This window comes from Pomacea canaliculata, linkage group LG13, assembly GCF_003073045.1.
Source record: "Pomacea canaliculata isolate SZHN2017 linkage group LG13, ASM307304v1, whole genome shotgun sequence".
In the NCBI taxonomy this organism is placed as follows: domain Eukaryota; kingdom Metazoa; phylum Mollusca; class Gastropoda; order Architaenioglossa; family Ampullariidae; genus Pomacea; species Pomacea canaliculata.
Window position 1 is genome coordinate 4,939,834 of NC_037602.1, and position 13,253 is coordinate 4,953,086.

At 39.6% G+C, this 13,253-nt stretch overlaps 2 protein-coding genes across 2 annotated transcripts in view; one reads left to right on the plus strand and one right to left on the minus strand.

The window, feature by feature from the left end:
• LOC112553963 (U3 small nucleolar RNA-associated protein 15 homolog) overlaps positions 1-5,564 on the minus strand; it is a 49,205-nt gene extending 43,641 nt beyond the window's left edge. The window contains exons 1-2 of the mRNA XM_025221506.1: positions 5,300-5,564; positions 3,626-3,718 (exon numbers count right to left, since the gene is read on the minus strand). Coding sequence (XP_025077291.1) covers positions 3,626-3,718; positions 5,300-5,392 — 186 coding nt within the window. The 5' untranslated portion in view covers positions 5,393-5,564. The remainder of the gene's footprint in view (positions 1-3,625; positions 3,719-5,299) is intronic.
• A 4,095-nt stretch (positions 5,565-9,659) lies between these two features.
• LOC112554368 (protein dead ringer homolog) overlaps positions 9,660-13,253 on the plus strand; it is a 65,879-nt gene continuing 62,285 nt past the window's right edge. Inside the window, exon 1 of the mRNA XM_025222124.1 lies at positions 9,660-10,298. Coding sequence (XP_025077909.1) covers positions 9,681-10,298 — 618 coding nt within the window. The 5' untranslated portion in view covers positions 9,660-9,680. The remainder of the gene's footprint in view (positions 10,299-13,253) is intronic.

Below are 13,253 nucleotides of genomic sequence, written 5' to 3' on the forward strand. Positions count from 1 at the left end.
GGTCTGAGATTATACAAACCTGAAGACTTGGCCTGAAAAATGTTTATAACACTTACTGACTGCAAACAAAGGGATTAAAATGCAGGAATAAAAAAAGGAATGATCACCAAAAAGAAAACCATGGAAACAAAGTGTGTCAAGAGGTTGGCTAGCCACCAAAAAAAACAAAACAGGAGGGGGTGGGGTGGTGAGGGCATCTCTTCTTTGATACCTGGCACTACTTCCTTTGGCTTGTTTTCAAAATATATCCTCAAAATCGTGCATGCAAGGCGCCAGTTGATGTGATTTGGCATCTCTTTTCAACTGTTTCTGTACTCCTGCCTTCTCAACCTTCCACTTACCTATTTTCATCTCTTCCTCCCCACCCCTTCTCTCTCACACACACTGTTTAGGGTTCAAGTAGATTCAGAATCTGTTTCTGATATCTTGGAATCCATCTAAATGGACTGTCAATTCCACATCTTTCACACGATATAGGGGTGCAAAACGCCATCTACTGACGATAGAACATGATAAGGTGGAGTTAACCTTCTCAGCATGATTCATGGCTCATAATATATTACCACAGTGAGCTTGGGTGCTTCAACATCTACAACGGAAAATCTGACTTGCATCAAGCAGGGAAGAAGAAATAAACAAACAGACTGCAGTTTCTTTTTCAAAGAATTATCCTAATCTTTTGTTAACAGAGTGACAACAAACTACATACTTTTTATTTTAGTAAGTCTTTGTTCTAAAACTGTTGTACTTTGATTCACCCTACTCTAATGCTGTTCACAAGTCGTCAAGAATACTTGTCAGCAGCACATTCTTGCATCTCCAAGACAACCAGAAAAGCATTCCTGTTCTGCACAACAAAAACACTGTATTTTTATAATTCTCGAAACTTGTAATGAGATTGGCACTGAGAAAATGATAAAAATAAGTTAAGTGAATAAGAATGTGCACACCTGAGAAAAAATTTTAGCTAAATCTGGCAGCGTGTGACCACACGCATTACAGAACTGTGTACCTGAAGAAGAATCTTTTTGCAGGGGTCTTAATGATGTGTGAGCGCATGTGTGCCCTTGCACGTATGTTGCTTGAGTGAGCGAATATAGAATTGAAAAAAATACAGCGCCTTTAGATTGTGCCTTGTCATGAATTCCTATCCACAGAAGGATATACAAGTATACTTCAATTTATTCCTACTTTACTGGATTAAGAAAAAGAATCTCTTCATCAAAATGAAATAAAGATGATTTTTTTTTATTTCTTTCTACAAGACATTTAACTCTGCTTCTTACTAGTTTTTCAAAAAAGAAAAAATTTCTTATGTTCCATGCAACACCTAACCATTAATTATTTATTCATAGATACCAACAGAAGGAAAACACCATGCCTATGAAAAAAGAAAATGTGAAAAAGAACAAGGTTGTCTATATGATTCCTTCTTCTCCCAGTTTCATACATCTTTGTTTCCTACTAGGTGCATTCATAATGCATAACTAGTTATTTCATTACATATGTAGTACATAACATAAAAAAGCAAATTCTGGCCAACACCTTGCACGCCTATAAACAAAGTAGGCCATAAGTGTACAGCCAGGTGAAGTCAGTTTCAAGTTGTTTTATACACCTACCCTTTATATACATATATCTGCATATATAACTATTTCTAATTCTCTCTAATGTGCGTGTGAGAGAGAGAGTGTGCGTTTTAGGACTTAAGGTAAGTGACTTTGTTGGTGAGGTAAGGTGCTCTATGAAATACTTTTTTTTTTCTCTCTTTTCCTAGCGAACGTTTTTTCATCCCATCATTGCTTTGTCTAATATTTAAATGAATCCTATATATTTATACCCATTTAATAATGCCCCAGTTTCAGGATAAACTTTTGAGAACTAATGCATCCATCATTACACATCGAAAGAGATAGAAAAGTTGGATCTTTTAGACCAATTACTAAGATATGAATATCTACATCTTTTCCTACATATGCTATTTTTGGAGGTGTGGAACATAACTTTGTAAATGCACAAATATCCTGCCTAGTGTGAAATGTGGAAGACTTTTCCAAGGAACTATACTTAAATATTTAAAATTTATTCTCAATCTCTCGAAGTAAATAACTGGCTGGTAGCTTTGGTAAGAAAGTGCCTGCACCTAGAGATGATTTCACTAAGAGGGGAGGAGGGAGGGGAGGAAACTGGAGTACTTGGAACCCTCCCCCCTGAAAAATAAATGGCCAACTCTGCAAACAATTGTCACATACAGCATCCTGAGATTTGAACCCAGGGCCTCTGCTGGTAACAAGCATGTGTCTAAACTGCAACACTACACTAGGTGCCCACTCTTCTAGATTCTTCTCCATTCCATAAATACCAAGCACCAAACAGAGGGGTGCACAAACATACCTCAATGAATATCATCAGTGAAATGTAATGGACATGTTAACCTTAAGACACAATTTCACTACCAGATAAAAGTTATGCATGCAGATTTAGAGATTAGTCCATCATAATGAACTTTGTAATTGGTGAAAAGCTTTGTTCATTTTTTTAAAAAATAACCATTATTAACTGTTTTCACATTTTTTTCAACTACTCATTTACTTGACTTCACTGTTGTTCTCTGTAGAAGTAAAAATGCTGGAATATAATTTTCCAGTATTCTTTGCATTTATAACATTTAGAACACATTGTAAAATATAGAATATATAAAATAAATCTAGCCCAAACAAGCATGCAAACACACATAAGAAATGATCCAAATAAAAACTAGTTAGTTATTTCAGCATTTTTAAGCTAATAATGTCAGGATGAGATTATTGCTTGCATTACTATGGATCCATCTACTGGTGTGTCTTACGCTAATCAAATGAATGACCAGATGATAAAGGCATAACTCAATACCTGATATACCCATCATACTATACAAAGTGTTAAAAGTTTTCTTTAATCTAATCATTAGTTTAATCTGTTTATTTACAGTTAAAATGTGCACTTTGCTGAAGTTATTAATGCAGCACATTTCTGCATCTTGTGTTGGTTTTAAAAAACCCATTCACAAATCTAATGAAAGAACTTTTGCTCCTCTTTAACTGTAGTTGCTGAAACATCAACAGAGTGGCTGATGTCTGAGTGAGTTCTGTTCAGGTGGCTGTTCAGAAAAAGTCAAGACACCCGTCTAACCCCTCCCCAAACCCTTGCTCTGGCTGTTAACATCTGCAACTAATCACACATCATATTCACTGGGACATTATACTTTAAGTGCCACTTTTAAAGAGTAGATGCACTCCCTAATATATGCAAGATGTGGAGCACTGTATGGCTAGAACATAAAAATAAAGAGACAAACACTGAAACAGTATACCATGTTAAACTTCAAGTACACAGGATGCATCACTAACTGAGAGGCAGTCTAATTCTGGTTTAAAAGCTAGGAGTTGGGAGAGGGAAGGACATTTGTAACATTCAAAAACTCCAAAAGGAAAATGAATACCAAAACCAGCATAGCTCACAAAAATGCAAGTCATACCTGATCTTGACTTATTGAAGATTCTTATTTCTATATGTATTATTCTTAGTAATTATTAAACCATGCATACATCTATATCTTAACCAAAGAGAAAAATGCTTTTCTTACTCTAGTTGAGTTGGTGACAGCATAGCTGTAAGGTGAGACTGAAGAGAAGTCAATGCTGGTGATGGCTCCATATTCCTTTTTTGTTATTGGAATCTGAAAGTAACAAGAGAGTACTATTAGTTTTCTAAGACGATGTCATGAAAATAACCGAAGCCAATAAAAATCCCCAAAGAATTATGCTAAGCTACAATAAGTTTAAGTTTTTTTTGTGCAAAAGGAATTTTGCATTTTAGAATTTTATGCATATCTGTGACTGTCAGTTAGCAATGAATTCACAATTCTGATCAGATAACAAAGGATTTTCTGCTTTAGGTTTTTAATTTTAGCCTTGACATGATATATAAACCAATCTGGTGTCTAGTTAATTAGAAGGAAGATCACTACAGTTTTGTAGACTGAACTATTAAAAGGAATTTCTCATAATTATCTACAACAATCTGTCAGCACCATTTAAAAAAAAGCCACTTAAGATCTTTCACTGATGAGGGACAAATTCACCTTACCAAAGCCAGCAGTATAAAATTCAACCAGTATAAAGGCAGGTTTTGAAATCTAATAGAAACTACTGGGTGACGCTATGCAAATGAATGACATCCTTGTCACTTGCTTCCTTTTTGTGTTTTCTATGTTTGTCTTTTATTTGTCATCATTACTGTTGTTTATTCTTCCATTGTTCATACGTTATTTGTACTTCTGTGCTTGTAAGTTGTCTCATTCTTGTTTTTAAGCACGGCAAGCATGCTTCTTATGAGTGTGTTTGTACTATACAAATCTTGCATATGTTCTTATTATAATGCAGTTTAAGGTAAGCGTTTAAAGAACTAAGTGTAGGATTAGGGTATTGACTAGGTAAAGTAAAAACGTAACATCATGTGATTTACATATCTCCGCCCTCTGCTAGTTCAATGGGCCGTCCAGTGCTGGCCAGCAAGTCAGATTTGTTCCACATGTTACTTTAATATAATGTATACTTAGCAATTAAGTAACAATGTGAAATAGACAAGTGTACAACAACGAACGCAGGCAATGTATGACTAAAATAATCCATAAAAATACCGTAGCCAACTAAAAGCAATTTGACAAATTTATGATGCGTTAGATTAGTTTTTAATTTCTACCTATAAATCACGTTGTGGGAAGTGTTACTTTCTGGTCTTTAAAAAAAAAATCTTTACAGCATCGTGAATATATCAGTGATGCGCCTAAAACAAAGCATTGGAATGTAGGAACTGGTCACAATATTGCTGTTTTTTGTAATTTTGCTCAAAAAGTGTCCTAAATAATAATATTTACTTTATATTAGTCGAGAGACCTTAATGCAAAGAAACAAGGGAAGTAACTACAGTACTCTTACTCATATGTATTTGTTGTCTCCACTCTCGCTAGGCCATACCACATGGATCTTACTTAAATTAACACATCTTTACCATCACTTCAGCAGTCTGTTTATATGAAATTATGTTAAAATCTTTGTTGTGTGAACTACATGTTGACCGTTATTAAGTTTATTGAACATCTTTGGTCACCGAAATCAATGTGGTTTAACTTCGAAGGTGCGAACGTAAACATCAGCACGTGTTGTTTCGCGTTTAAGTCAACCCCATCATATGCTCTGTTATGCGCAACTATTTCTTCATATTGTAATGACAATGATATAGACCCACTAATACTCACGTCTAAACTTTTCCAATAAAGTGCATCAGGCGTGTTTTTCTCACCAAACGTTAATGGGTTTACCACAGGCGTCTTCTTGAACGCAGTCGCCATTTTCGGAAATACGACAACGAAAGCGTTAGTTTCGTATTCTGCTGTCTTCTAGATAGTCAATAAACAGAAGGAAAAAGAACAAAAAGGGTCTGATAAGTTAGCCAAAAGAGACTTGTAGAGAGAAGAACGCCTGCTGGCGTGCCCAGTAATCGCTTTAACCAGCCCGCAACGCGTTGTGATTGCACGCGAGTGAAGCGGAGAGTGGTAGGTCACGTGACTCTCTGCATAAATTAATTTTGTCGAATCATGTGGCTCTCCATGCGCGATGGGGATTATTTGATAAAGAGTGCTACCAAAAATCGCACCGTGTTACAAAAGTTTATCACTGAGGTGAAAGGCAGCAACTGATAGCGTGAAGGCCTCCTTTGGATACTTGCTGAGTTGTATCCAGCATGGAACAAAATGAAAACAGCATAGACGAAGCGCTGGTAAGTCAGTTCAAGAAACACTATGGGACACTTCGGATCAAAAGCATCGTCTGCTACTATGAATGGAATAGAGTAGCGCAGGATTGGGACGGGGGTTTCGGGTAGAAGACGCTACTTCAAGCTCGCCGTAACACTGCTGCGAGGATAGGTGCTTACTGAAGGTTTATCTATTTGTCATTGTTGATATTGTTAATACACTCTTTACAATTTTATATCTTCGGTCAGAATATGATTTACCGTATGTATTACATTTTAACGATCACTTTCTGGTTTTGCCACAATTAAGTAGAGTGTTAAAGTTTCTTCAGTTTTGATCTTAAGATCACAATTATTGTTTTACTTTTATTCCAATATTTGTGCTGCACGCTTGTTGATATTTTCAGCTGCTATGCTTTAGGCAGGTAAAGTTAATGGGTGAACGTTTCTTTCTGATCAGCCCCAGTGAGTGAAAATGTATCTCTTCTGCGAAGATACTTCTAAATATAATGAAAGCAAATAGATAGACATCCTTTATTTGTGAGCATTCTTCTTTATTTATTTTTCCTTACTGGTGTTGATTGGATAGGGGGGAAAAAACGGAAACAGACAAGAGATGGGAGGGGGGACAATATTCGCTCAGGAGACTCGAGTGGCTGATGCAGGCAGACGATAGAAAAGGCTTTCAGGTTTCTTTCATTTTCCACTCTTTTACCCACCTTGAAAATTGGTAGCTGCACTATATGCACTTATTTTAGTCATTCTAGGACCACGAAACTGGCAGGGAAGTAATCATTTTTAAGGGAGCATGTCGACAGCACAGACTTAGTTGTCGCTTCGGATTCGCGATGCTTTATTTTCACTTGCATCGCTTGCGACATACATTGTGCTAGGTGCCAGCTGAGTGAGTAAGAGCTTAGCCAACTCCTTGTTGTCTGGAGAACACCTAAAAATGACTCAAAAACAAACTGGAAAAATTTTCTAACTGGCATTTTGTTTCATCTTTGGCTTGAGTCTGAAACTCACTTGTGTCTCGGTAGAACAAAGGTTTCCAGACTTTCTCAGTGAAAACCATTCGAGAAATAAACTGTGCCATAATTACCAAAACTAATCATTCCACTATTCCGTAATAAATTTTCGGGCTTCGGTGCAGATCAATAAGCTCATAAAGTTACAGTAACCTGAATTGTAATAATGCTCCGTTTTATGAAGTGGGCTGGAGATGCGTTTTTTAAAATTGCTTTATAGTTATTGTTATGATTATTATTGTTATCATCCTCATCATCATCTGTTAGTATTGTGTCAATTTTCATCAGTACAATGAATACTTTAGCCGCTTCCATGAACATTTATTTCTTGTAAAATAATAACACTTTTTGTATATTCCATTTAAACATTTGCATCCATCTACTAGACTTACTTTGATCTTATATTTTGTCATATTTAAAAAAAACTGTTGCCATTACTTTTGTTAAAAAGCTCTTTTCTTTCTTTCAAAAGAAGCATAAAAAAAATCAAAGATGTAAGCCCGATTGCGTTTTAATTATTATAACTTATAATTAACATATTCACCGTTTTCACGGTGACACTGTGAATGACGCTGGGAATTTTTTTTTTAACTCGGCGCGAACCAAGCGTGCACCCGCGCCTCCCATCCGACCCACTGGTTGCTCTGAGTTCATCACTGCTTCCAGACACAGACACAGCTAGCTCTAGGTCAAGAGTATGTGCGAAAACTCAAATGAAAGCTTCTCGAAGCGTGCAAAGTCTGGAGTGCTTGAAGTAACACACAGTGTATACCACCATCAACAAAAGTACCTACAGTGTCAGGCTTTTGTTGTCCCCTTCTGTAGCATGGTCCGCCAAGATCCCTAGCTATAGCCTTCTTCCTTTTCTTGATGGTAAAGTTGCGGTGGAGATAGGTAACTAGAAGCAGCAGCTAGTGGTAGACCTGGATATAATACTAGCAGCAGTAACAACAACAAGAAGAAAAAACAAGTAATATCTAATAATTGCTCCATCTTCTACTTTCTTGTCTTGTTTTGTTGTGTGGATTTTATTCTGTTTCTCAGGCTGATAATGCTGCTCAAACAGGGCTCAACTGACTACCACTATCTAAGATAGATTTTCTTTTTCTATTTTAAATATAAACTTAATGGATGGAACCTTAATTATACCGAACAGGATAACTTTAGTCTGAAACTCTGAAGCGAGTATCAGTAAAACAAGAACTCCCCAAGTACTGATAACTACTTCTGTGCTTCTTCCTTAGACTTACTGCTCATGTACGGTTTCGCACAAATTCTTTACAAACTTATGCTATACTTCACGTTTGCTTTTTTCGTGTTTAAGAAGCATGAAAAATATAATTATTTTTAGTGTTTGTTTATTATATTATGTGTGAATATACAATTCATTGCTTTGAAGCATTTTCTTGCATAAGCTGTTGCATGGTTAACTGGCACAAAGCTAGGACTTAACTTGATACAATGTGTGAAGAAGCTTGGTTTTAATTTTTTTCTTTTTCTTTTTTAAACCTGGGGACATGGGGAACCCCTAACATTTCTTCTTGGCTAGCCTTTTTTCTCTGTTATATCGTTCGACGTTGTCAACCGTCTAGGCACAAGATAGTAATTTTTGCCAAGTTTTATTGACGAGGCAGCTTTTTTGTCTCATATCATTCTTTCCTCATCGCCAGCCGTGCAGTAATTACACTCCCTTGTGAAGACCATAATTAACTTAAGCTCCTCGCTATTCTTTCTCGTCAGCCCCCTCTTCCCCTACCAACTTCCCCAAAGTCAACCTTCTTGCTTTCTACTGCTGCTGTCAGTTAATATCTCAACAGAGACAGCAGATTGATAGTCTGGAAACTCAACAGACCGCCATCCGCCAAAAAAATGATGATGATGATGATGATGATGATGATGATGAATAATTTTTTAATAGCAATTTTTTCTCTTTTTTTCTTCTTTTTTTTTCTTTTTTTCTTTTTCTTTTTTTTTTGACTATTAAAAACGACGCTCAATTAAATTTTTATCTTGTAGGTAAAACGTTGGGAGGAAAGAACGATTCCATAATACGTTGAAAAAAATCTATCCAAGTTATCGGGAAAATTCAACTTAGTAAAGTGTGAGGATATTTTCAAATATCGCTAACTGGGGCAAAGAGAGAAAGACCGCTCGTTGCCCATCCAAACTTTAGAACGTGACTATCTAACCAATAGGGAGTGGTCATTTCCGTGGGTACACCGACGATAGGGCTGGGTAACGGGGGAGGGTAGCTCTCTCCTTCCCTATTGTAAAACGCGGTCTAACGCCTCAAGACGGGGGCGCACGCCACCTCCCACCTCCCACCTTCCTCGCTTGTATTGCTCGAGGGACGACGATGTATGCGTGTGTTTGGGGTAGGGGGGAGAGTCAGCAGGTCTCCGTTGAGGAGCTAGCTAGAGCGGACTGTCCCAGATTTGCCGAATAAGCGGAAGTAAGGGCGAAAGAAAGGGGTGGGGGAGAGAAAGACTAAGTTGCAATTGCTGTGCCAGCCTGCGGTGGGTGAAAGCTAAAGAATCTGCCTCTTACTTGGGTTTATTTCTTTCTGTTTCTCCACACCATGCCGATCCAGGCGACGGAAGTGGACGGTTTGAACGGCGGAGTCAGCATGAACGACTCGGACGTCGAGTCGGATGCCTTCAGCGACACGGCTGATGGAGAGCTGAGCGCGGACAAGCTGGACCCCGCGGACCGGGAGCTGTACGAGAAGCTGAAGCAGCAGGAACGGGAGGAGCGGGAGGAGATCGAACGGGAGCTCAAGGCGCACGAGAGGCGCTGGCCAGGCACCAAGAGGAGCTGCGGCTGAGAGAGAAGGAGCTGCACTTGGCGCAGGAGCGCATGCAGCAGCGAGCAAAGCTGGACGGTGGGGGCGACGGCGGTGGTGGGGTGAGTGGTGGTGGCAGTGGTGTTGGTGGTAGTGGTGTTGGCAGCACTGGCAGTGTTGGCAGTGCCAACGGGGGTGACTGTGGTGGGAGTGCAGGCGGAATCACCACCACCACCCCGAACAACAACAACAACAACTCCAGCGCTGGCAGGGGACAGGGTCCTGGGTCTGCCGGTAGCGGCAGCAGCAACAGCAGCAACAACAGCAATACCTTTTGCAGCAATGGTAGCAGCAGCAGCAGTCACGGCCTTGGGAAGCACACGGCCCCGCAGGACCTCAGGGCGCATGTGCATGCAGCGCAGCTGGCTGCCCTAAGCCATGCAGCTGGACTCGGTCACCTGGGTCAGTTTTCACCCAGGGACCTCAAACTGGACATCCATCCGCTTAGGGCGGCAGGAGTCCTCCCGACCCATGGACCTTTCTCGCAGTCCGGGGGTACGCCCCCGGAGCGCTACCCTCGCCCCCTGGCACAAACCCCCCAGCCCCCGAGCAGCTTACAGTCGTCACCAGAACCAGGAAGTGAAGGCAGATCCCACCACTGGACGTTTGAGGAACAGTTCAAACAGGTACAGGTACAGACCGTTTCTTTGTGTTTTTGTGCTCAGGGTGTCGGCGAACAACCTTCTTTCATTCATCCATTTGGCCATTCATTCTGTCTTTCTGGCTCTCTGCCTTGGAGCCTGGTTGGGTGCCTGCTTGCTTGTCTGTCTATTATCAGTCTCCTTTTTAGCAGCTTTATGTGTATTTGTCTTCATTTTCTTTTTGTTGTTGTTGTTCGTGTGGATGAAATTGTCGAGCATGGAGTTTACTCTCCAACAATTCCTGCTGCGCTACTTGTGATTTTGCATTTCGTTTTTTATTAAATAGCTAAAATAGCTTAATTTAAAACAATAGCTAAATTTTGATTTGTTAGACCTTCGTTAGGTGCTTCTCGGTTGTTTCCGTTTCCTTTACACCCGAGCAGTCTATTTTGTGCTTTAGTATTCTCACTATTAATACTTTGTTACGGGGATGTGTGTGTGTGTGTGAACGTATTGAGAAACCTGGACCGGAATGAGAAACCTCTCGGAAAAAACTTGATAAACTAATGATAAATTTATTTTATGATTATTTTATAATTTTTCATCAACGGATCAAAACCTTACAGGTTGAGTCGCCATGTTTTCCACCAACAACTCTACAACAACCACCCTTACGACGACTTCCGCTTCTTTCCTTCTTCCGCAGTCCGTTCCTGTGTTTACTGTCTTCGTTTTTGTTTTGTATGTTTACAGTATAAATCTCATCGCACTCTAACACACCACAAACTCCATCCCAGCGCTTTACGCCCTGTGGGCTATCAGTTTTGAAGTGAATGAGTCTCTCTCTCTCCATCCTGACATAGTCTCCCCCTACCCCCAGCCGCCACGCCCCATCCTCTCATCACGTACATCTTTCATCCACATCGTCTCTCATGGACTCGGAGCTTGAGATTTCATCTCCAGATTGTTAGAGGCAGAGATTAATCGGTTTTCTGCTCAGTGGTGTAGAAATCATACGGTAGTGTAGCTTTCATATTGTCTCTCATCACTTGCACGTCGTTTCGCCCGGTCCCTTTGCGTTGCAAACACCATCTGCGGGCCCAAAAGCGCCGCTTGAGCCGCTGTTTCTGGAAAGAATATCAGTCCGAATCTTTCTTTCTTTCTTTCTTTCTTTCTTTCTTTCTTTCTTTCTTTCTTTCTTTCTTTCTTTCTTTCTTTCTTTCTTTCTTTCTTTCTTTCTTTCTCTCTCCTCTCTTATTACTCAACTCTCTAATTTCTCCTTCCACATTCGCTTAGTTTAGTAGATCTTCTCAAGTGATTCGCAATATTAATTACAATAATTTTGTTTTATTACTGAAGTAAGATTTCCCCTCTGAACATTAAATTTCGCAAATATGAATTGATAAATATTTTTGTTGCACCACAGTCTTGAAAAAAATGAAAGCAGCAAGTTACTGGGTACAGTGTGATCATTTGGGGTGGCGCTGGGGTGTTGATGATACAAAGGCACTTAACCAACACAGCAATAATATTTAAGACTTCTGGGAGATTCTAAGCATTGTTGCTGCTAATTTTCTGACATCTTTGTTCTCTTTTCATTTTTTTTTTTCTCTTGTTTTCAAGAACACCCTGCGCACCCATCCACCCCTCCCACTCTTGTCGCCACCCACCGTGCATTAAAAATTGACTTGATTATTGAGTAATATGTGTCTTCGGAGATTTGAAATCAGGCATCGGGCAAGCGAAAAGGCTGAATAAATAATCTAGAGCGCAGTTGGTCATTGTTTCGTTAATTTAATGTGCTCCGCGAGATATTGGTTTCAAAAGTGAGATTAGGATTAAACTTTCATCGTTTCCTTTCCCGCTTGAACGAAGATCACGTGAATAGATCGTCAGAGCGGAAAGTACTGGCAACGGCCAGGACCGCCTGCAAAAGGCGTCAGCCCCCCAATCCCACCTCCCGAAAAAAGAAAGAGGTGGGGTAGGGGGGAATTAGGTGCAAGAATGATATCATAAGGCGTAAAACTGATATTCACTCAGTAAAGTCCAAGCAGCTGGAGGTGTCTGTGCATGCTCAGTCGTCAATCGTTGCGAGAAAGCTAGGCTGTATTATGTTATCAATGCCGACGTACTGGACAAAAGGATTTTCAGGATGAATGGCAGTCAGCCTAGTCAATGAGATTTTTTTTAAACTGTCTGAAAACTTTTTTCCCAGTTGTTGATATGTTTCAGTTCTTTTCCATGTTGATCTGCAGGTGTTTAATCTAGTTATGTATCACGTTACCCGAAAATGTACATGCGAGCACGCATACACGCACGCATGCATGAACACAACATGAAACTATTTCTCACATCTGAATGGTTAGCTTCAATCCTTAGTGTACACGACCAAACACTCGAGTGCATCTTCACTGCACTCTCTTTGTCTTCCTTCGCATTTTTAATGATTGCTGCTTTGTAGTATTAATCATGGTTTGTTTGAGGTTTTTTTGTTTGTTTTTGTTAGTTAATGCTGCCACAATGTCTATCTGTCTTGCAATGTCGCCATCGTCGACAATGAAACTATTGCTTCGAACCCTGACACAGTTCCAGAGCAGTCAGCTGTGATAGAAAGAAAGAGAGCGATGGATAAATAATAAATACTGTGAAAGGAAGTGGCAGTTTGTCAGAAGCCATAAATTTATAAACACGCCTGCAAAACACTTCTGATCAACCACTTGCTCTTTGACATCACCGACGATGTTAAGAGGTACACCAAATTTTGGTTTTCAAAAACCTCCCATTGTATCGACTTTAGTAAGTTGTGTAGCTGCACAACTTTTTTACTGGCATAAAAAATCTTCAAAAAAATGAGAATGTATTGAAGTATAAACTCACACCTACTCGGATGTTTAACTGGTGTGTATCATGTACATCAGCGCCATGGAAGATCTGCTATTTATTATCTCTGCTGGGGTAAGTGAGATGCGGCAGAAGGGATGTTACGGAAGAGGACTGACACGGATG